Source organism: Chenopodium quinoa, unplaced genomic scaffold (genome assembly GCF_001683475.1).
Source record: "Chenopodium quinoa cultivar QQ74 unplaced genomic scaffold, ASM168347v1, whole genome shotgun sequence".
NCBI lineage: Eukaryota > Viridiplantae > Streptophyta > Magnoliopsida > Caryophyllales > Amaranthaceae > Chenopodium > Chenopodium quinoa.
The window spans coordinates 8,768,325-8,792,855 of NW_018743331.1; the positions used below are offsets into that span (position 1 = coordinate 8,768,325).

The 24,531-nt window shown below is 38.5% G+C and overlaps 2 protein-coding genes across 2 annotated transcripts; one reads left to right on the forward strand and one right to left on the reverse strand.

Moving 5' to 3' along the window:
* Nucleotides 1–3,410: 3,410 nt before the first annotated feature.
* LOC110737519 (protein ASPARTIC PROTEASE IN GUARD CELL 1-like) lies at nucleotides 3,411–4,302 on the reverse strand. The gene has a single exon (XM_021917868.1). The coding sequence runs from the start codon at nucleotides 4,290–4,292 to the stop codon at nucleotides 3,426–3,428; it is 867 nt and encodes a 288-aa protein (XP_021773560.1). The 5' UTR covers nucleotides 4,293–4,302; the 3' UTR covers nucleotides 3,411–3,425.
* A 12,174-nt stretch (nucleotides 4,303–16,476) lies between these two features.
* LOC110737894 (mitochondrial inner membrane protease subunit 1-like) lies at nucleotides 16,477–22,357 on the forward strand. The gene is made up of 5 exons (XM_021918243.1): nucleotides 16,477–16,682; nucleotides 16,774–16,989; nucleotides 20,702–20,812; nucleotides 21,512–21,579; nucleotides 21,737–22,357. The coding sequence occupies exons 1-4, from the start codon at nucleotides 16,557–16,559 to the stop codon at nucleotides 21,551–21,553; spliced, it is 495 nt and encodes a 164-aa protein (XP_021773935.1). The 5' UTR covers nucleotides 16,477–16,556; the 3' UTR covers nucleotides 21,554–21,579; nucleotides 21,737–22,357.
* The last annotated feature ends 2,174 nt before the right edge of the window (nucleotides 22,358–24,531 follow it).

The window sequence follows — 24,531 nt, forward strand, 5'->3', positions numbered from 1 at the left end:
AGACGTTGCAGATCGAGGTGGTCGTGAACTCGTAAATCTCCCATCAAGACCTCTCGTCATGACAGTCGGCTGCTCCTCAGCATCAGCCTCACCCTCATCTTCATCATCCTCAGGTCCATCATCCTCGTACCTCGAACCCGAACCCGAGCCAGAAGTCCTCAACAAAGCATTAGGCCAACCACCGGCTCCCTCCCGCTCATCCAAATGAGTACCAGAATCATCCACTACCCTGTCGCGCACCGGTACTGAACTACCGTCCTGTATACTAATCCCCCTATCTCTTCTAATCGACGCGTTAATACCGCGTGATCTAGCATGCCGTGGACCAAAATTCTCGACTACATTCTAAATTTAGAATGAATTTTAATATTAATAATAAAACAAAATATGTGATGCAAATAATTGAAAACAAAAGATATAAAACTAATATTAATAATAAAAATTAATGAGATATAATAATAACTTGTGCTTTTTAATCTAATGAGTTTAATGGCATTGATATAAAACTAACAAGTTACGACCCATTCTTGACTAACTTTTATACTTAAATAATCCTACATTGTATTGCCACAACATACAGTAATCACAGCATTTGCAAGAATGCAAACCATAATTCTAAACAAAACTTTGCACCCAAATTCAAAAAAACAGTTGGATTAAAATAAACCCAATATGCTTAAATTTGTTTCTTTCCAAAAAAATCCAAAACAATAATAAACTCTAATAATAACTACAAGAATAATAATAATAATAATAATAATAATAATAATAATAATAATAATAATAATAATAAACAACAATAACAGTAAAAATCATTTTTAAAAAAAACAAATTTTTTAAAAAAAAATTCAAAACCCAGGAAACGCCTTGTTTTTCAGACAACCTAGGCTCAAATGCCTAGTTTGTTCGAACAACCACACTAGGTGTTTCATCTCAACCGCCCAGTTGTACGAACGACCTAGGCGTTTGAGCCTAGGATGTTCGAAAAAACAGGGCGTTTGAACCCGATTTCAAAAAAAAAAAAAAAACAAACCTTGTCTCCGGCGACCGCCTTCCCCTTGTCCTTCCTCGTCATATCCGCGACTTTGTAGATCGAGAAACCGGAGGTTAAAGGAGACCGTCGACCGTCGTCTTTCCCATGCTACATGGGGTTGATTCAATCCCAGATTTCCCCTTTTTTCTCTCTTTTTGTCCCCCTTTCTCTTTTTCTCTCTTCCCTCAAAATCTCAGCAAAATTACTCAGAAATAAAATCCAAATTTCTACAAAAACCAAAAAAAAAAAAAAAAAAAACCCTTTACCACAAATTTCTAACGCCAATCTCCTCTTTTGTTTCTGCCCATTTATTCATTTGAATTTCCCCCTATTTTTCATAAATTTTACCCCTTTTGGCTTTCAATATTGATCAAGCTAAAGTTTGCAAAATCTGAAGGAGGTTAAAGGAGGTGGTGGTAGTGGTGGGTGGTAAAAGGAGATGGTGGTGGTGGTTTAGAGAGAGAAAAGGGAGTGAGGGTGGGTAAATTATGTTTGGGGGGTAATTTTTTTTTTTTTTTAATATAACGGTAAATTTGTAAGATATATTTTATTTTGCGGGCGTTAGTTAGACATTCGAGAGCAACGTTTAGCTTTTCACTTTTTTTTATGTAATTATGGATTATGCAAAAATAATTTTCGTCTTCTCTTTTAATAATTTTCGGATTTGGCGCCATTAATTTGAATTCATTCAAATTTTTTGGCTTTAAAGGCCTTAATTCGTGTACATGAGAATAATGCATTCTCATTGCTTAAATGTTTATCTTGCTTTATTTTGATTGGCTAGTAAATGTTGGTTTGGTGAAGGATATTCTAGTTGAAATTTTTTTTTTCTTATTTTTCCATTTAAGAAAATAGTAAAGTACTTCCAATCATTGTTTGTACTAAAAACTGCCAATTCCTTAATTCCCGTGAAATTTGAGAAATTGACACATCGTTAAGAGATGGAGGAATTATTTATTAATAAGTTCACCTTTTTTAATAAATAGGAAATAATACAAAGTAACAAGTTTGCTAGACCAGACTCGAAAGTAACCCCACCCGACCCGATCCGAGTTAAAAGGCTAATTTAATTAGACTCGAACATATCCGACCCGAATAGACCCATGTTCCGTCGTGGGTCAACCTAAACTCCATCGATTATCCGAGTTGACACCTCTACTCATATCTTCTCAACATCTCTGCTCTTCTTCTCAACTTTTTGTGTCTTTTTTTTTTTTATGAAATCAAAACCATTTAACTGCCCAAAACCAACCGACCCAAATGAGAACCGAATTGATTAAAAACCAAAAATTAACTCGTACCATATTTTAGTAAACCTGAAACCAAATCGATCCGAATAATATTAAACCGTATAAGAACCGAACCCGTTAACCGAACTGAAATAAAACCAAACCGAAAATGAACCGAACTGTTCTAACCCAAAATTGTTTGAACCGGGATAAAAACCGTTTATACCGAACCGTTAACAAACCACAACCCATCAACACCGAACCCTTTACTACCCAAATCGTTTACAACCCGAACCGAATTAAAACCGCTCAAGAATAAACCGAAACCAAACCCGAACCAAACCGATAATAACTTGAACCAAACCAAAACCGACCCACATGGCACTTGAACCGATCTCAACCGACCCGTTTTAATCAGTCAGAATCTGAAACACACAGGAGAAGAAAGAAATGAATGAAACGTCAAGGATATAAAATAAGGGTAAAAATGTAAATCAATAGGTCTTAGCTACACCTTGGTGCAGGTAGGATAGTTGCACCATGCTCTATAAAGTGAACATTTAGCAAAATAATTATGAACATATAAAAAAAGAAAATGAACATTCAGTAATAAAAAATGAACATATAAAATATTTATTACTAAAAAGTGAACATGTTAAAAAAATCTTATCAAATTGTATATTAAAAATGAATATGATTATCATACAATCATATTATTGCTGAACCACGACCTTAACATGAACATTTAGTAAAAAAAAACTATGGACACGTAAAAAAAATGAACATATAGTAATAAAAAATAAACACTTACAAAATAATGAACATTTAGTAATAAAATGTGAACACGTAAAAAATAAAAATATGAACAATTAGTTTATTAAAAATGAACATTTATCATACAATCATAGAATAACTGGACCATACCTAATAAAATGAACATTTCATAAAAATATATGAACACATTAAATAAAATGAACACGAACAAAAATGAACACGTCAAAAAAAATTAGGAAAATTGTAAACTAATAATCCCACCTTTACCCCGTCTTCCATAAATAATCCCACCTTTTGAAATTTCAGAAACAATCCCACCTTTGACAGGGATCTTCCACTAATGATCCTTTTGACCTACAACCTGTTAAACCGGTTAATAATTTTTTTTCTTAGTCTTTCTCCTTGGACCACCAGCCCACCACCATTCCACCCACGCTACTCATTGACGAGAAATCGTAACAAGTATCAAACAATGCTACTCCCGTTGTTGACTTTAGGTGCGGCGTTAGCCGAGTGAATGCGGTTCGAAGCGAATTGTAGGCTTGAGTTGGTAGCCGAGTTATGGCTATGCCTGAATCAACGATAACCCCGCCCGAACCCGACTCGTCTACATCGAATAATGTTGGTGGGACGGAGATCTGCTGACCACCTACGCTGAACCCACTGAGTCCCACGTAGTAGAAGGTGTTCAGTTTATTGTTCTTGATCAGCGGCGCGGTTACGCAGTCCGCTGGTTTCGCGGAGTTGAACTCGAGTGAAGAGCTTTTGGGGGAGTCACGGTCGACTAAGCAGTAGGAGAACGAGGTAGCCTTGATTTGTGAGGGTAATGAGAGCGGGCCACCACCAAGCCCGAGAAGCCCGGCAGCACCTATGAAGAGTCCTTCGTTGTCGTGACCGCATCCTATTGCTACCTTTGGGATTTTCCCTGAGGTGCCAAACGACACCGTTTCGGTGACGAATTCACCGACGGTGTAGGACCCGTCGCCGTAGGAAACCTGGTAGAGACACGCGCTGTTGCGGCACGCGCTGACCTCGAGGGTGGAACACTCACGTGTTCTGCACGTGAGAGGGGAGTAAGTAGAGGAGGATGAAGGGGTGTAGATTGGGTCGCTTTGCTGGTAGCAGTCGGAGCAAGGTTGACATTGGAGCCAGCTGACGTCACTGCCTGTGTCAATAACCATGAAGTACTCCTTTGAAGGGGAGCCGACACCGACACGTGAGAAGTGCAACATGTTAAAAGTCAACACGTATCTCATAACCTAGTAAAACCGGTTACCAAAATAATTTAACCGGTTATGGATTGTTAGTGGAAGACCCCCGTCAAAGGTGGGATTGTTTCTGGAATTTCAAAAGGTGGGATTATTTATGGAAGATGGAGTAAAGGTGGGATTATTAGTTTACATTTTTCCAAAAAATTATGAACATTTAGTATATTAAAAATGAACATGATTTTCATATATTCATATAAGTTCAAATCCATTGTATAAATTATTAACGAAGAATAAATATAAATAAATCGTTAATATATGTTCATTTTTATGTACTGAATGTTTATTTTTAGTGTACAAAATGTTCATTTTTAAATTACTACGTGTTCATTTCTTTTTACCGAATTATACACAAATTCGATTGTAATTGTTTTAACTCTAAAAATTTGAAAAATCCACATTAAAACTTATCTTGGTTCATCATAGAGAAAATAATTATCAATCTTTAACATGATATATTAGGAATCAAAAGAATACCAAAAAAAAGAGAGAAAGGAGATAGAAAATTACTACAATTAATTGATATTCATCACATACTCCAAATTGACAAAATATACAAAAATTATATATGCAATATCAATCACAAATTCAAAAAATATAACCTAATTAAACTAAATTATAAATCAATAACATAAACTAACCTGAATCAACAATCTTCTCAATACCAATTAAATCCATCACGAAATTACAGAAAATAGAGGAGAGATATGATGTTTAAAGAAGATGACAATGTCAAAAACAGAGGAGAGAGAAATTTTCAAACAAAATTAAGAATTAAGGAAAACATTAGAAAAAGAACGAAACATATCATAAGAATTAAGAAATAAGGTAGGAGGAAGATTGAACAAGGAAGGAGAAGTAATATATAGTACTGGGTATGTGTGTTTTTGTGTATAAATGTTAATGGTGGTGCAACTAGCTTAGATGCACTAGGGTGCATCTAAAAATTTGCCGTATTATAAGGCCTAAACAAGTCATCTTAATTCAATTTAGATTAAGAAACCCCAAAACCCATTAGTATTTAAACTCACCTAATGTTTTTCATTTTTTTAAAAAAATGAATGAATTTATTAATTCACAATTGCTGCTACTACTTCCTTGCCTCTTCCTCCTATTTCGTGAAATTTTTATGGTACAGGCATCTGTACCAAGCTTGGTACAGACAAATAAAAGTGGAAAGAACTTATAGTTGTTTGTAAAGAACATATATATAGTTGTTTTCTTAAGAACATATAACTGTTTTGTAAAGAACATCCACCTTTATATTTTTTTTGTATATCTAAAGAACATTAGTAATATTAATAAAAAAAAATGATAATATTATGTAATGAACATTATTTATATATACCCACCATAATCTAAAGACAAAATCAAAGAACATTCCACAATAAGCAATGAATATTATGTCACAAATAAAAGTACATAACACTGACAATCAAAGAACATAGACAAATGTTCTTTTCACTCTTTTTTGGTGCAAATATGTTCTTTTTACTCTGGGTATATGTTCATTACATTTTAATAGTATGTTCTTTTCACTATATCTATATGTTCATTACATTTGTATAATATGTTCTTTCCGCTTTTTTTGAATGAAACGTCTGTATGATGCACATCGTACAGACGCCTGTAGGAACCACGCATTGTTTCACGCACACAACCAGAAAAAAAAAATAAAAAAATTGGTGCCCCTGCTCCTCACTTTCGGTCGCCTGACCACTGCCCTCACCACCGTCGATCAGCAATCGAACCACCGGTTTTCTTTCTCCTCCTCTTCTATCTTTTCCTTCTTTTTTTTTTTTTTTTTTAAAAGAATCTTTTCCTCTTTTCTTGTTTAGATTAGATTCCTTGAAGGATCAATTTTTCTATATGATTTTATTCCATCAATTTGTTTTATCATTTTTTTGTGTAAAAAGAGGATCTTACTTGTAAAATTTTTTGGAAAATTCTATACGGTAACCTTCAATTTTTGCTACTTCTACTTCTACTTGATAACCCTACCTTTTTTTTAATTTCATAAAATGACCCTAATAAAAAATCTATTCCACTTTATAGCCTAAATGAATGTTTTAACTTAAAACTTTTGGTTCGAAAACTAGCTATGGTTAGAATATTTGTTAAAAAAACACATCCCTTCTCTCTATTCTTCCCCCACCTTACTCCCTACAGCTACCTCCTCCCTCTCTCTCTCCTTTGGTGCGCCGCCACCACCACCACCCAACTTATCCATCACCACAACACTAAAGCAGCAACAAAAATAGCTACAACAACCCACAAAATCCAAAGGCTACAGCTCCCTCTCGCAACTATCTTCCCCGATAATCCAACACCACCAAGGCACCGTCCCAAATTGATTTCAAAGGGGTGGGTGGTGTGAGTCGGATTTTTGAAGGGAGTGGTTGGTTGGGTTCAGATTTTCAAAGGAGGTAGGCGGAGTGTGGGTCGAATTTTTGAAGGGGGTTGATGATATGGGTCGAATTTTCAAAGGAGGTAGGCGGTTTTTGGCTAGCGTGGCTGGATTTGGGTGGAAAGGTGGTGGATTTACAGGTTGAAAGAATGAAAGGTGGTTTTCGATTAGTGGGTGATAATGTTTACGGTTGGAGGGGTGGTTTCGAGCTAGATGGGTGGTTATGTGGTGGGTATTCGGCGGTGAGGTTGGCGATTTTTAGCTAATGAAGGTGGATTTGGGAGTGGCTGGTGCAGATTTTAAAAGCAAGCCATGGTTGGTTTACAGTGGTGGATGGGCGGTTACTGTGTTTGGCGCGGTGGTGGTGGTCCTTATGGAGGTCATAAAGTGTTGTAGGTAGGGGCATATAAGTAACTTTAATCATTAAGGTTGACCATGGTTTGTATTTTTATTAAAATTAACCCAATCTAATATCATATCACTAATAAATAAAGTCGGTCTCTCAGCCAGGTCACGATACAGTGACACTTGACATTTGAGTTTTTCGCCAAGTGTCGTGCCACGTAGGCGACAAATAGATATTATTGTGATACGTATGATGCTAAATAATTGAATTTTGAATAGATTTTGAAGATAAAAATGTTGTATAGAGATTTATTATTGATACACTACTAATATTTTATATATAAAAAATTAATCATAACTTTTAATAAAAATCTAATGACCCAATTCTATTGTCATCATAAAATTCATTTTAAAAAGTTCTTTAAAATAAGATCAATTTATAATATATTTAAAATAATAGAGAATTAGTAAAAATAAGTTTTAATCGGTAAAAATACTTTCATTTTAGTAAAAATAATTTAAGTATGATATCGCATGTCTTAATATATATCCTGCATTATTAAAAGTAATTATATGACCGTATTTAACATTTAAGCCAAAAGGTTTATCCTAAAATTTAATAAACAACCTGGGCATTGCACAGGGCACAAAACTAGTATATATATAAAGGTGAGGTTTTTCCCTAGATTTTAGAGAGCCACGTAGGATTTTAATTTTTAAAAAATTATCAGAGTGCCATGTAGGATTAGTATTTTTTAGAAAGTTACGTATAGGATTATGCCACGTAGGATTATTATTTTAAAGCGCCACATAGGATTAAAATTAAAGGTTTAAATTTATTATAAAAATAAAATACTATCTTTTTAAATTGAAAGTTTTATATAAAAGAAAAAAGAAACAATTTATTTTATTTGTATATATAAAAACAATAAAAATCACATTCAATTGATATTTAAAAAAAATTAGATTAAATAAAAAAAATAATGAAAATAAGACAAGGGATTATAATAAAATATTTTATAAAAATGTACTAATAAAAAAATGAAATCACGTTCAATTATTTAAAGGGGAGTTTTTTTCCCAAGATTTTAGAGAGCCACTTAGAATTTTGATTTTTAAAAAGTTATTAGAGCGCCATGTAGGATTAGTATTTTTAGAGCATTATGTATAGGATTATGCCATGTAGAATTGTTATTTTAGAGTACCATGTAAGATTAAAATTAAAATTATAAATTTATTATAAAATAAAATACTATCTTTTTAAATTAGAAAGTTTATCTCAGAGAAAAGAAACAATTTATTTTATTTCGTATATATAAAAAAATAATACTACTACCTCCATTTGTGAAAGTTTAACTCACTTACTATTCATGTGGTCAAAATAAAATAACTTTGGCCACATTTTATGAGCTATATAATATAAATAAATTAGCATGTGAGATCATATTAGATTCCCCTTATTATAAATAATCCAAATATCAACTTTTTACAAATTTCACTTATACACAACCAGAGTTATTCATGGTCAAAGACGTTTATTGAAGACTAAGCACTTGCAAAATGAGGCGAACTTTCAGGAATGGATGGAGTATTAAACTTAAAAAAAATGAAAAAAAAAAACGTCCAATTGATACTAGATAAACAAAGAACGTTCTTGCTCTCTAACAAAGAAAACAAAAGAGTCCAAAAGGGTTCCTGCTGCCCTTCCCTCTTCTGGAAGGGCGCCTATGCCTGACAGGCCCACCTCAGCAGGCAAGAGCCTAAAAGACCTTGGCCTAAACACAGGGCCGACTGAGGTTGAGACGAGGGAGCCTAAAACTCCCTCAAGCCGGCAGCTTGCTGTAGCGACCGGTTCTAACGCGGTTGGGGGTGGGATGACCCCTCAGCTTGAAAATGAAGGTATGGCTCTCACCTTTGATCCCCCCTGGCCGCTTGGGCCTATGCGAGTCAAGTCCCAAGCTACCCAATTAGGGGATTCTTCGGGCAGCCGACTGAATATAGGTGCCGCCTATGCTTAATACTTAACGAATGAATCTGTTGGTGCAGATTCCTCTTCCCATTGGCCTGACCTCCAACAATATGCCAAGAGGATGCTAAGGACCCTCACCCGGTCCGAAAAGGAGGCGGTGGTTGGGTGTGCACCAGGTCAACATTGACCGCATCAACTCGCTGCTTGCTGAGGTAATTGGCCGGTTGGGGTGCTTTTGTACAATTTACTTTTTTTCCGGTTGTACCATAAATGAGAGGCTAGCCCTTTTCCGGCTAATTTTGCAGGTGATGCTAAAAGTAGACGGCCTCAAGGTTCCCTTGAGGAAGAAGTAAGAGGAGGTAAGAGACGCCAATAGGCGGGCGGCTGACCTTATTGACGTTACTTAATACAACACTTTAATGTATGAAATACAAACTAAAAGCCGGGAGATGAAACAGGAGGAGCTTGTCAAGGAGCTTACTGCGACTGTTGACACAGCCAACAAGAAGGCGGCTGACTCTAAGCTTCAAGTTAAAAACCTCCAGGCCGATGTCAAAGCGCTGGGGGATGCCGACAAGGAGAACACCCAACTGAGGGCAGACGTCTCCCGGCTGAAGAACGAGCTGGCCCAAACGCAGGCTGATCACAAGGCCAAGCTGGAAGCCGAGCAGGACTGGCTGGTTGCTGAAAATGAGCGGGACTGCGAGGCTCGCATGAAAATGGCCTGGTCCCTCATTTTCCCAGACACCGAATGGGAGTTTTTCGAGCTGAGGTACAAGTACGCCACCGAGGTGTACGACGTTCAAACTCTTGGGCTTGAGAAGTCGGCTCCCTTCGAGGAATGGGCTGGCATTGTCGAGGAAGATGAGGAGGAGCAGGCGGAAGAATGAGCGTCGGGTGAGGCTAATGAAGCCCAACCTCAGCAAACTCAAGATGCTCCTCCATCCGGTCAGGGCCAGACGTCTCAGCCTCCCCAGCAGCAGTGAACCTTGATTGTTTTTTCTTTTTCTATCTCCGACCTGCGAGCCGAGTATCTCATGTATTCTTCTTTTCCCCGGACGTAGTTCCGGCTGACAATTATTTTTTATTAATAGAATTTGCCGACTGAGTCGGTTTTGCCCATATTTGCCTTAGATATAATTTGCTTCGATTTTTTTTTTTTTTGGCCAAGTGACTCGGCACATGCGGTATGCCGGGTGCATTGGCTTTACCTGGACGGTTGTTTGCTTGATATTTCCCAATCCTAAACAGGCAGCCGTCCAATCAAGCATCCGGACAGATAGATAGACGGTTATTGACCATATTTATAGAAGTAGAATTATTCTCCAAGTTGGATTAGCATACGGTGCCGGCTAGGGCCAACCTAGAATATTCGTTTAACCCCTGCGAGTTACCTTTTGGGTATTCGTCATCACCGTTTGTTAGGATGCAGGTGGCCATTGGCCGTGCGTAAGCATCATAACCAGGTTATGAATTATTAACTGCTAAGGTTTTGACCTTGCTTAATTTGGGTTTTTAACCGGCTATAATGCCTTTGGGCAAAGACCGATTATATTTGACCATAGACATAGGCACCCCAAACCGGGTGATGATGTTCCTCCAAATGAAGGAGATGACATCCTTTGTCTTAATGCCCTTGACCACCTCTGCCTCAACCCATTTGGTGAAGTAATTTACAGCAACCAGGATATACCCCCGTCCGCCTGTAGCATGCGTGTATGGACCAAGGATCTCCATGCCCCATTTTGCAAACAGAACCGGGCTGTAGATAGCCGTCAAATTAGTTGCCGGACGGTGTATGAGTTTGCCAAATATTTGACACTTATCGCACTTCTTCACCCTTTCCATGGCGTCTGCCTCAAGAGTGGGCCAAAAGTAGCCCTCCCGCCTGGCCCTTTTTGCTAAACTTCTGCTGCCTATATGTGATGCACAAAAGCCCGAGTGCAGATCCTCTAGAACTTCTTTTCCCCTTTCAGGGGTAACACATTTCAACAGCGGCTGGAGGTAACCCTTCCTGAAGAGTTCTCCATTATGGATCTCAAACCTTGCGGCTCGCTTCTTCAATGCAGCCGCTTCTGAAGGGGCATCCGAAAAAGTGTCATCTGCCAGATAAGCTCGGATGGCATCCATCCAGGTCGAGCTTCGGTCAAGAACTCCAATGGGATCATGTTCAATACTTCTCTTTTCCATGACTTCCCGAAAGACTGACCTAGGTGTATCACATGAGGCGGATGATGCCAGCTTAGAGAGTGCATTCGCCTGATTATTTTCTGACCTGGGCACCTGACTTAGATGAAATTCGTCAAGTATCCCGGCCTCATCTTTGACCGCTTGCACATATTTAATCATAGCCGGATGGGTGGCCTCGTAGTCACCATGGTATTGGCTGACGATCAACTGTGAGTCAGAACAGGCGTCAACCTTCTTTGCCCCTGCCGCTTTACACATGCGAATACCGGCTAGCAAAGCCTCATATTCCGCCTCATTATTTGAGGCTTGGAACTTGAACCGTGGTGCATATTCATATTTGTCCCCTTCTGGTGACTTGCATATTACGCCTGCACCACAGCCGATCATAGTAGAGCTTCCGTCTACATATAACTTCCAAACCTGATCAACATTTTTTGGTTGAGCCGGCCTCGTCATTTCGACAATGAAGTCGGCGAACGCCTGACCTTTCACTGTCTTTCTTGGTTCGAAGGTTATTTCCAGACTTTGCATTTTAATAGCCCATTTGAGCATTCTGCCGGATGACTCCAAGGTTGTCATTTGCCGCTTGAGGGGTTGGTCTGTGTAGACCACCACCGGATGTGCCAAGAAGTAAGGTTTCAGCTTCTTGATTGCCATGAAAAGAGCAAGGCCAAAATTTTCAACCAAGGGGTACCGCAGCTCAGCATTTCGAAGAACATGGCTAATGAAATAGACCGGGAGATGAATGTCGTCTCTCTCAGCTAGGAGAACGACACTAAGGGCATGATCTGAGACGGCCAAATATATCTAGAGAACCTCTCTTGTTAGAGGGCTGACTAGCCGTGGCAATGAGTGGAGGTGCTCTTTCAATTTCTGGAATGTCGCCTCAGCATTTTCCCCCTATTCGAATTTAGTCTGCTTTCTGATTGCCTGGAAGAAGTAGAGGCACTTGTCACCTAACCGGCTGAGGAATCTCCTTAATGCTGCCAGACAACCGGTAAGTTTTTGAACTTCCTTGATAGTGCGGGGTGACTTCATGTCAATTACTGCCTGTACCTTTTCCGGGTTGGCCTCTATCCCCCTTTAATCAATAAAAAATCCGAGAAACTTCCCAAACTCAACACCAAAGACACACTTTTTGGGATTAAGCATGACCATATGCTGCCTGAGGGTGATGAAGGTTTCTCAGAGGTCAGCAAGGTGATCCGTTTGTAGCTTAGATTTGACTATCATGTCATCAATGTACGCCTCCACATTCCTCCTAATTTGATTAATGAAGATTGTATTAATCATTTGTTGGAAGGTAGCAGGTGCATTCTTCAGCCCAAACGGCATCACCGTGTAACAGAATAACCCTTGATTAGTGAAGAATGTTGTCTTCTCTTGATCTTTTTTCCACAAGGGTATCTGATGGAAGCCTGAGTAGGCGTCCATGAAGCAAATCAAGGCATGACCGGCTATCGAGTCGACCAGAATGTCGATCTTTGGAAGTGGATAGCTATCCTTCGGACATGCCTTGTTCAGATCTATGTAATCAACACACATCCGCCAGGTACCATTCGGCTTCTTAACGAGGACAACGTTTGCTACCCAATCCGGGTAGTAACATTGTCAAATGAACCCAGCATCCATCAGCTTCTTGACCTCGACGGCAGCTGCCTGAGATCTTTCCTCGTCGTGATTTCTCTTCTTTTGCCTTACCGGCTTCTTTTTTGGATCCACGGCGAGTTTGTGGATAGCAAGATCCGGGCTGACGCATGGCATCTCTTCGACTTCAAAGACAAAAATGTCTTTGAACTCTTTGAGCAGTTGATGTAAATCTGCACCCAACTTGGAAAAAAGCAACCGTCCCTACCTTAAGGGTTCGTTCTGGACGGCTGTCATCAAGAACAATGTCAATATTCTCACCAGCCGGCTGGGGACAGAGATCATCTGACCGTTCCTCGATCAGTGATTGCTATTGCTTTTCTTTTTTGACGGCCACTAAGTGGTCCGCCTTTCTCTTTTTGCCGGTTGCTTTTGGAGCATGCGCGGCTTCCTTGAAGTCATTAAGGTCAATGGGTTCCTCGCCTTGGTCGGCTGCGGCCACAGTAGGCTTGGCGTCTGAGAGATAACACTCCCTTGCCGTCTTCTGATCCCCATTCAGGGAACCCACGGTCCCATCATCCTTCTTAAATTTCAGCAGCACGAGGGATGGAATGATGACTGCCTTGGACTCGTTGAGGGTTGGACGGCCTAAGATCAGATTGTAAGCGGTCAATTCCTCGACCACCAAGAACTTGATGACCATGTGTCGTCCCTCCCCCTTTTCTTCTAGCCGGATGGGTAGGTCAATCCTCCCCACCGGATGCACTACTCCTCCCCCAAAACCAACTAAGGGGTGAGAGACTTTGTGCATGCTGCTAGGCTTGTACTTGAGCTTCGCCAAGCACCGATAGCTGATAAGGTCAGACGAGCTCCCGGTATCAATAAGGATCCGGCCCACTCGTTGGTTGGCAACTTTGCATTCGATGACTATGGGGTCATCATGAGGCCGCCTAACCTTGCCCCGGTCCTTCTTAGAGATGATGACATCAGGGAAGGTGTCTTTCAACGCTTGACCTTCATCCACTGAGTTGACCTCTAGCTTTCTGATGTTGTCCTTGTTTCCCCGGATGGTAGGACCCCCTCCCGCGAAACCGCCTGCTATAGTAAAGATTTGCTCTTCATTAGTGCTAGAGCTTATAGCAAGGTTGTCATGCTTCTTGGACGGCTATCCACTGTTTGTTCTAGAGTTACCCTTGGACTTCAGAAGGTAGGACTGTAAATCCCCCTCGCCAGCCAGACGATCCAATAACCGCCTGAGGCTATAGCAACCATTGGTGTCATGGCCTATATCCTCATGGAAATGGCAGTACTTGCTCTTGTCCCGGCTTTTGATGAGACTTTTCATTGCAGCCGGTTTCTCAACGGTCAACCGGTCTTTAATCTCCATGAGGATGGAGGAGCAGTCCTTGTTGAACTCGTACTTGGGGACGTACGACTTCAACTCTTTCTTTTTCTTTTGGGACGACTGTCCAGAATTGTCTGCCACCCAAACTTCTTTTCTCTTCTTGCTCTCTTCTTTTTTAGCTGACTGAGCTAACCAACTCTCTTTTTTGTCGGACTTCTTAGGGTTCGACAGCTGCTTGATGGAACAGAGCTCCGTCGCCTGTATACAGGCTTCGGCTTCCATCAAAGCTTCTTGGAGGGTAGCATCCCTCTTTCTGACGAGGTCGAGCCGTCTTTCAGACCCTTAAAGAAGTCTGTGTAGGCAACTTTGTCAGACAGCCCTTGAATCTGAATTCTCATCAGATTGAACCGCCTGACATAGGACCTTAGCCCTTCTCTATCTCCCTGCTGAATAGCTCCCAAGTCAAGACTTGTCTTTTTGGCGGGGATGTTCATAGAGAAGTTGGACGCGAACAAGTATGAAAGCGTCTTGAAATTATTGATGCAACCGGCTGGCAGATTGCCAAACCATCGTTGGGCTATGCTCTTCAACGTCGCCGGGAAGCATCGACACCAGGCAGCGTTATCCAACCCCTGTAAGTACATGAGGTTGGTGTAAGCCATTAGGTAGTCTTCCGGGTTGGTGGTACCGTCATAGGCACCAACCAACACGTTCTTAACCTTGGCCGGATGAGCCGCCTCGGTTATCTCCCTGGAGAAAGCCGACGGCTGTTCCCCAAGATTTAGCAGCCAGAGCTGCCAATCCATTGGTTGGACATGTTATGTCGCCTGAACCCCAAAGAGGGCCGGCAGCATGTAGGGTGATCCATACGACATGTATGGCTGTTGGGGCACATATGAAGCCGGTTGGATGATCTGAGGGCCAGTACGTGCGGACAAGCCGCGTGACTTACTCTCTCTGTTTGTTTCCAAATACTTCATTGAAGTATTCTGGAAACTATCTGGGTAAGTCGACGTTGAGGCCGACTCAGACAACTGTTGACTTCTCTTCTGCTGGATTAACATCCGGGCATCTGAGTAAGTCCTTTTTGATCCATCTGGCTGAACTTGCCGGATGACCTTCCTTTTCCCTGATTTAGGGAAACGGAGCTTTGATAGATCGATCATAGGCCCATCCATCCCCTTTGGTTTAGGGTGAGGAGTAGGCACACGATCTTTCACCTGCTTCTTCCCTGAGGGAGAAGGCTTCTTAGCCGACTGACCCCTGTTGGTGCTAGTTGACTTATTTATTAGGTCCTTGATCTCCCCTTTGAAACTCGTCATGAATTTCATGAGTTCGTCTCTAGTAACGGGAGTACCACCCTCCGCCGCCTGGGGTTGCCCAGCCGGCTGGACTTGGGTTGCTTGGATAAGCTTTGTCTTCGCCCCGTTCCCTTGCTTCCTTGGAACGAGTGCGCCTTGTTCTGAGTGACCCGTCTGGGGCCACATAGGTGTTGACTTCAAAGTCGTCACCACTCTCTTGGCCTGTATAGACATCTACTCTGGCCAAAGGCCGGTTCTCTTCAGCAGGCGGTACAGACTGCTGTGAAGACATCTCAGAAGTACTCTCCCCACAAACGACGCCAAATGTTTCGGGGTTTTTGGATTCCCTCAGGAGAGTTACGATTCCAAGAATTTGCGTCGAGCGTCTGTACCTGCAAAACCACGGAAAATTCCGGTTGGGTGGAGTTTCGCCTTCGATGATTAAGTTAGAACGTATCCGGATGTATAAAGGTGCGAAATCTAAAGGTTTTTCTCTCGGATTCCGAGAGAAATTCTGCAATTAATATTGCTCGGGTTTAGTGAGTATATTTATGAATATGCAATAAATGAGGATTTTCCTCTATTTATAGTGTGAGGGGATCAGTTCCCCTTTCATGGGTTGGAGTGCCACGTGTCACCAGAGGGTTGGTTCTTTCAGAACCTCTTAGATGCTGACACGTGTCAGCACGTGATTAGTCCATGTGGACAGGGTAGTTTTACCTTAAACACGTAGTACCTTAAAAAGTTCATCGTAGTGCAATGATCATTGCCCTTGAATTCGTACAAAATTAAATATCAAACATGATAAAAAGTTAGATATGCCATAATTTGTTTGCAAATTAGATGGTTGAGAATTGGAATGATTATATGGTTAAGAGTGGAAAGAGTTTAAATTAAAGCAAGGGTAGAATTGAAATATTTTTAAAAATTATCTTACTCTGCATTCAGGCAAAATACTACCTGAATTTAGTACTCCCCTTTTACAACTTAAGTTTCACTTTTCGGCCTTTTGAACGAGCTTTTTGACTGCCCAAAACACTTAAAAACTCTAGTCTTCAACTATCCACTCTCTACCCTGTAGTTGGTGCAACAGGGCAGCACACTCACAATGTTCGCGTCGAAGCTTAGGCAATGGCGGAACATAGCCAAAGAAGCAGTAAACCGCACCATAATCATCGCTAAATTCCTCAGTCTCTTTCATATCACCGAAACCTACATCTTCTCTCCCACAATCGTAATTTTCTCTCAATTTTTCCTCTTAATTTTCTTCCACATTAATCAATTTTTGATACTATTTCTGAAATTTTTGTAGTTTTGATTCACAGGTATATGGTCCGAGCATGCTTCCGACTTTGAATATTCGAGGAGATGTGTTATTGGTTGATAAATTTTCGCATCGAATTGGGAATTTGGAGCTTGGAGATGTTGTCATTGTTAAATCTCCGCAAAACCCTAGACGAACTTTGACGAAACGTATTTTGGGAATGGAGGGTGATGTTGTTTCCTTTAATTCTAACACTGGATTTCTGAAGACTTTGGTGGTGAGTTTTTAAATTTTTTTTTTTTTCATTGAATTTTGCTTGCTTATATTGGATTTTTGTTGGATAAATTGTTTTTCATGTGTGATTTTACATTAGATTTTGCTTGCTTAATTAGATGTTTTGATTGGATGAGCAGTTTTTATTTGTTTATTTTTTATTGTTGATTTCTGTTTAATGCTTTGGAGTATTTGTGGGAATACAATTGATTGTTTGGTTATCAGAATTTGGTAATTTTTAGGTGATGATGCCATTTATATGTGAATTTAGGATGAGGAAGAGTGTAATAATAGCTGTTAAATTTTATTGTTGATGGTAGTGTCAGGAATGATTTTTTTTGAAAGAAAGTGGGGAAATAATATTAAAGCAAGCTTAATCAAGGTTTGCAAGTGTTAAAACAACATGCGTGAAAGAATTCAGAAAAACTTGCTTAGCCTCACCCACAGGAACTAATCTAGCAACAAGGTGTGCCACAGCATTACCACCTCTTTTAACATGATTACAAGAAAAAGAAACAAGGAATCCCCAATTAAGTAAATGTCCTCAAAAATCAGATTAATCAGAGCTCTCCCCTTCTTTCTTGAGCAGATGGCTTTAACAACTTCTAACGCATCGCATTCTAGCTCAACATTCTCAAACCTGAGTTGGCAGGCCAACAGCAGCCCCATTCTTGCAGCAGGAGCTTCAGCAATGAGAACCGTACTCTCATGTTTTACCCTATGCACAGCCGCTGCAAATACCTGGACCCACGTATAACAGCCCCCAAACCAGCACCCACACCACTCAACATTGCAGCATCCGTATTGATACGTACCCTCCCAGCATTGGGACGATGCCACCCATTTCGAGAAACAACATTACACACCTGCTGACCTGGTCTTTGTGATACTGCAAAATTGTACTTCTTATAATCTCCCACCAGCCGCAAGAAACCAAGCACTCCACTATCTCTATTCTTCCAAGGGTTGTTGTGCACAAGAGCATTTTGAAAAGACCATGCAGCCCACGCTAAAGTTGCAAAAGACAACAGGGAATCTCTCTGTAATCTCACTATCAACCAGCAGAATAAGTTGGTTTATGTTGTATTACTAACTCGAGTGTCATGAACAATTGAAAGTTTCATCAATTTGTGTGAGAAAGCTGTTGCCAAAATTCATATCCCCCTCGATTCCTGTCCCAAGAATTTTGAAGTTATTGGTTAAATAAGGCCAAATAAGAGATTGATGCTCACTTCATCCAAAAAAAAAAAGAGTTTGGAATTGATTGTCTGTATTTGAAATTCCAGATTTGAAATTCTAAATTTGAAATCAAATACTTGAATCCAAACACTACATTATATAATTTAAGAATGTTTTATTTTCTCATACTATATATGTGTTCTTCATAGTGGTTTAGTTTAATCCCAAAATAAAATATTATCTAGTCGAAGTCACAGACTCACAGTTCTGCTGCGAGCTCTTACAGTTGAGATATACACTCACTATAGTGGCTACAATTTTTGGTAGCTATTGAATAACCTTTCATTTATTTTAATTTGAATTTGAGACTTTGTTATGGAGTGGTTCCCATTATTGATTATGCATTGGTTAAGGATTTTCGGTTTACTACCTTACTTGCGTCGATTACCAAATAATAATTGTGTTAAGGGACTTACTTTATGGTCAACTCAAGGGACTTTTTTTAAAAAAAAAAAAAAACTCTAGGGACTACCTTTTATTATTGCTTTTTATTATATTTAGCCGGAAAAGTAGGTAAAGTTCCTTATTAGCGAAAAAAAAGGTGAGTCCCCAAAAGGCTAAATTTTTAAAGAAGTCTCCAAATATATCTTTACTTTGTTTTAAGGCATCAATAGCCGGTGAGTAAGATAATTTTCTTAAGAAAACACCGCGTGACCTTGCAATGGTTATGTAATAGACTACACCCTCACGGCCTCAACACGGGACTATCAAACAAGAACAAAGAACAAACACACAAAATAGACTGAAATAGCTAAGTAGCTCGAGTCTACTAATCTCCAAGTTATTATCTTTAAGATACAAGTCTCAATTTCAAATTTTCTACTCACATAACATTCACTAACTCCTCTCCTCTTAATTTATATACAAGAAGGTACACAACTAGCTGTTGCTACTACTCTTGTCCATACTCTACCAACGCTGCTTGCCATGGTTCCACTACTTGTTGCTGCACTGCTACCTTCAGCTCTTAATTGTTTTTGTCCTCATGTGCCACCTCCTTCCCTTGCTTTTGTGCTGTGACTGCTGTTAATTCTTGACAGCTTTGACCCCCCTTTTTCCTTCTTTTCTCTTCTCTTGTAAAACTTGGTAATTGGCAGCTTTGGGCCTTGGGCTTGGTCCATTACAGGTTAGAATTACTTTATTACTTTAAGAGAGAGAAACCCACATCCCCCGATTCCATTTGAAGACCCCTAGCTATTGATCACATGGTCCTTTAACCTTATCTAAAAGGTTTTTTTTTTTTATTTTATTTTTTTTTTTTTTCCAAAAATATAATATATATATATAAATAGAGTGTGGCTCATCTGCAAAAGGCACTTGCCTTCACCTTGTGCTTTGTTCCTAGGCTCCAAGGACTTTTGCGCCTTGCGCCCTTTAAACTTAAGGAATGAAGTTATCCCATCAAATATAGATGTTGCATCAATTGAAGACTAGAGAAGGAGCATACCACTACTCTGTATTGTATAGCAGAAGGCAGTGATCAATCTTGTTGGAAAATAGGCATGGGGTAGATGTAGTGGATTAAGCATTGCCCTTCTGTAATAATCAAGACTTGTATATCCTCATCTCCTTTCACATTCCTTGGTACTAGGATTGTGGCCCTCCAATGTACCTTCCAAGTAATAAAAGATCCTTGTTGAAAAGGTATGATTATGGCAACGAAAAGTGGGGGATTCTTGAGGATAGTCTTTCACAACATAGATTGGTAGGGTAGGATCCATGTTGATGCTTTGGTGTGAAGATGGTTTGCTCTTCTAGCCAGCAATCTCTTCCAGTCTTGAGGACTTGCATCTAAATTATAGTCTTTGTGTTTTACTTTGTTTTTATTTATTATCATGTTTGATGTCATTTACTCATTTTCATTTCTTTTGGTTTTATTCCTGTGGATTCACTATTTTGTTCTCTGGCAAGGTTTTTGAAATAAGAGTGTGATTTTGGGGCAGACATAGCATTTTGTGCACTAAATTGATGGTTGATGTCTGTGAGCATTTGATTACAAATAAATTCACTTGGCTCTTACAGGCTTTTGTAAACAGACTGTTACGAGGCTCTTTTTAAGCACGAGAAAAGCTGAGTTCCATGTTATCTTTATTATCAAATGGGGTTCTTAATACACTGAATATCTTGGTGGTGCTCAAACTTCAACGTACTTCCTTTATTGTCCAGCATGATTGTTGGAGATAGCCCTGTGTGTTTTATGCTGATAAATTAGTGTATTTTTTACTCTTCTTGGGTTCCACTTTGTTGAGGATCTCAATTCTCAATGTGTGGTGATGCTAGTTGTTAGATTGACCACTAATTGTATATTGCATGACAAATCAAGAGAATGAAAAGTACTTGTTAAGTACTGAATGTTGATTAGTTATCTTCCCCGTGCTTTGGATTAACCATTATGCCTTTGTGGGAAAATCTCACATTTTTCCAAGGGCAGAAAACGTGTACTGTCATTTTATTTTATATTTTCACAAATTGAACAGGTGCCAAAAGGGCATGTTTGGATTCAGGGAGACAACCTGTATGCATCAAATGATTCCCGGCATTTTGGATCAGTTCCTTATGGACTTATCCAAGGCAAAGCATTTTGTCGGGTATGTTTTGTTTTAGTTTTGCTGTTGTAAATTTTCTGGTTTCATGATATAAGCCTACAGTCATGATACAATTATTGGAATTATTGCATTTTGGTCAACACATGAAGCTGATTGCTGGTTTCGGCTCCTACCAATATTTTTTCAAGGTTCTTTCTTAAATGTCTGATGCACCTGTAGTTGATAGATCTTGAACAAGGAATATAGTACTGGATAAAGTTGGAAGTCCAAAAGCTGAAAGAAATGAAAGATGGTTCTCTCTGAATAGTTGAATAGGATTATGATGCTTAAAATAAAATATGTAGTAAAATTAAATGAAAATAAATAAATAATCAGTCTTTTTGCTTTGGAATGAAACACAGGTGTGAAATTTTTGTCAGCATGGTTTACCACTATCATATTACTGTTTAGCTAAGATAGATGATGATGTTATGTTATAAAACATCATCTTATTTAGTAAAGAATCTATTTTTTTTTCTTTCTGTTTTACATTTCTCCTTGCACTCCATGTCACTGAAAATGCTTGCAAAGATCTAAACATGGTTTATTGTTACCATAGTTATGGTTTCAGTTTCCACAAACCCAACACTTTACACCAGTTCAGTTATATATAAGATATTGCTTTTGATCTTCGTATCTCAGACTAGTTGAGTTAGATATAAAAAGATGCATTAATACCTTTATTTTTGTCAAACACCACAGATATGGCCTTTTGCTGAGTTTGGATCATTGGGATCGGGATAATGATGAGATGGAAGCCTCAATGTAAGGTACACTTTCGCTACCTTTTCTTATACTTTTTGCCATTTACTTTTCAAAACTAATCTTAAATACTTATTGATGAAATACTGGTTAAATAAATTTTCAGTCCTAATGCATGTAATTCCATATCACCTTGCTGAATCTTTCTGTTGTGTGCGCCTGCAGTTCAAGTGTTACAGATTCGAACCTGTTTCATGAATGAGGACTTGACTCAAAAGATGTTCACTTATCATTCCCCTTTTTGGTGTTTCTTCAAGTTGACCGGAAAATCTTAGCAAGAACAAGTATACACCATTACACTTCATGCATGAAGGGTTCTGCTCGTAGTCATGATCTGTGGAAAATTGAACTCCTCTAACTTGTACTTTTTTAATTGTATTCTTTTTGATAGCTCATGATAGTTCTTGCCTTCTTGGACTCACCTCAAAAGTTTTTTTTCTTTTCATACCTCAAGTTTTTCTTCTTCTTTTCATACCTCAAAAGTTTTTCTTTTTCTTTTTCTTTTCATTTTTTTTTTATAAAAAAATAAAATAAAATTAAAACTATTTCAGCTTAGGAGGGCTGGGAGGAGCTGTGCTCAAAGTTATCTATTTATTCCAATTGCCTTAGATTATGGAAATAATTTTACAATTTTGACTTATGAGAAGTGTAAAGAAAGGTGTTAAGATAACAGTTAGTTAAGTTTTGCAAGATTAATTAGAGAGATGATGGGCGGTTGTCTTGTTTATTTATTTTCATTTCTGTTAGTAATCTTTAATGCAAACAAGTTGTGATTTGATTCTTTTATTTTGATTGTTTATAATCAAACTTGTAATTCTTTGACCAAAAACTAACATTATTAACATATCTATAAAATTATAATCATGTTAGATTTTGTTAAATTCGTCTCAATATGTAGTTTAATAACATAAAATTTTAATATTTTTTGTTAAAATATAATTAAAGATATTGTTCAAAAATGCATTTTAAAAACCGTGCAAAATCAAAATGTTACTCCGTATTATTTAATTGAAATGAAGGGAGTAGTTAACTTTAATTTATTTTTTAAAACTGTTAACTTTATTATTAATCAATAACATAATACTAAAACAGACACCAGGAATGATACGTGTCACTTCATGGTGCTATTTTTTCCCTTCAAAACTCCCCCTCCCTTTTTAGCAAAAATATTTTATTTTCGGAATATTTGTATTATACAACTATATTAATATATTATTCCTAATCCTATATATTATCTTGTTAAAAATTGTATTCCTTTTGATTTCATAATCTATTTACAGAAAATAGTTACACAAGATTTTGAAACCTTTTAATTAAGGGTGAATAAACTATAATTAAAAAGGCTAAATTACCATTATATAGTTGTACAATAGTGGGGTTTAATGAAAAAAAAAAAAAATTTCTATTCATGGTGTTGATTTGAAATCTAATAATAATAACAATAAAATAATAATAATAATAATAATAATAATAATAATAGAGTTAGTTTTCTGTTAAATATTTCTGTAATAATTTCACCAACTTAAACTTTATTTTTTTCCTTCAAAAAATCTATTAACTATATATGACGTCAGATTTAAGATATTTTTTTTTTTGTTTTGTTTTTTTTATTTCCCTTAATTATTATACTCAGCTTATTTTTTAAATTGGTCGGGTTCGGATCAGATTTCGAGTTGTGCTTAGAAACAATAAAAAATAGTGTAAAACTTAATATTATTACAAAATATGAAAATTTGGTCAAATCGGGTCGAATTCGGTTGTTCATGTTCGATTCGGGTCGGGTTCGGGTTTCTCTTAGTAACTTCGGGTCGGGTCAAGGATTGCCAACCCTAGTTTTACATCTCTTGGTGTGTAAAATTAGGGACTCTTTTGGCGTATGTCTTCAAGAATGGTATTTGGATGGTGGGACTATTATTGGTGATACCTTGGTGTTGGGGAAAGTTCTTGAGTTGATTATGCTAGACGATCCTCGTTTCAAACTACGCTTAAATGTAGAAAAGACTGAAGTTTTCTGGCCTGTGGAAGACCCTCATAGTAGGCTTGCGGGTGTCTTTTCCCCCGACATTGCTCGGCCTCGGCATGGTGTTAATTTGCTTGGTGCTCCCACCAATTCCAACTCCGTTTTTAGTGGAGAGTTTGTGATGCAGAGAGTGACCAAGACCATTGTCCTTATGGAGAGTGTTGCTAAGCTTGATGATCCCCAGTGTGAGTTATTGTTGCTTAGGGCTTGTACTGGCATTTCCAAACTCTACTTTACTTTGCGTACTTCTCCTCCTGGTGTCTTTAAGGCGGCTCAGCGCACATTTGATGGGGCTCTTCGGTCTTCTTTTGGAGCGTATTGTTACCGCTTCTGGACCAGGATTTGGTGATTAGCAATGGCGTCTTGACACCTTACCTTTTGTGTTTGGAGGGCTTGGTGTTTAATCTGCGAGTGATGTTCGATATTATGCTTTTCTCGATTCTTGTTTATAGTTTGTTGGCTTGCAGACTCAACTTCTGCGACATGTTGGTATTGTTGAACCAAGTCGTGCCTTTGATGATGGGTGAGTGTATTTTACAGAACTGTGGAGTCTGACATTTTACATAATCCTGGTGAGGTCTCAAAACTTATGAAGAAATTGGTAGATATATTTTACAAAGGTTACTGCTTCTGTAGAATCCACATGTTCTTTATCTCCTCGCCAGTCAGCTTTGTGGAAGTCTAAACAGCGAGAACACACCTTGGATTGGCTTCTGGCGATCCCTATTTCTGTCGGCAATTGTTTCATGTTCCTCTTTTTTAGTCTCTTATATTCAGTTCTTTTGATTTGTTGTTTTGGTGTGATTTAATCTATTGTTTGAATTACGGTTTTTGAGATTTATTTGCTAATTTCCAATAGTTTAATTTTTAATTTGCATACATTGTATAGTTTTTTTTTTTAATTCATAAATAAAAAGCCATACGACATTCGTTTTGGGGT

Coding starts and splice junctions, on each gene's coding strand:
- LOC110737894 (XM_021918243.1), top strand. CDS start 16,557: ATGTTCGCGTCGAAGCTTAGGCAATGGCGGAACATAGCCAAAGAAGCA. Junction 16,683..16,773: donor ACATCTTCTCTCCCACAATC/GTAATTTTCTCT, acceptor TTTGATTCACAG/GTATATGGTCCGAGCATGCT. Junction 16,990..20,701: donor GATTTCTGAAGACTTTGGTG/GTGAGTTTTTAA, acceptor CAAATTGAACAG/GTGCCAAAAGGGCATGTTTG.
- LOC110737519 (XM_021917868.1), bottom strand. CDS start 4,292: ATGAGATACGTGTTGACTTTTAACATGTTGCACTTCTCACGTGTCGGT.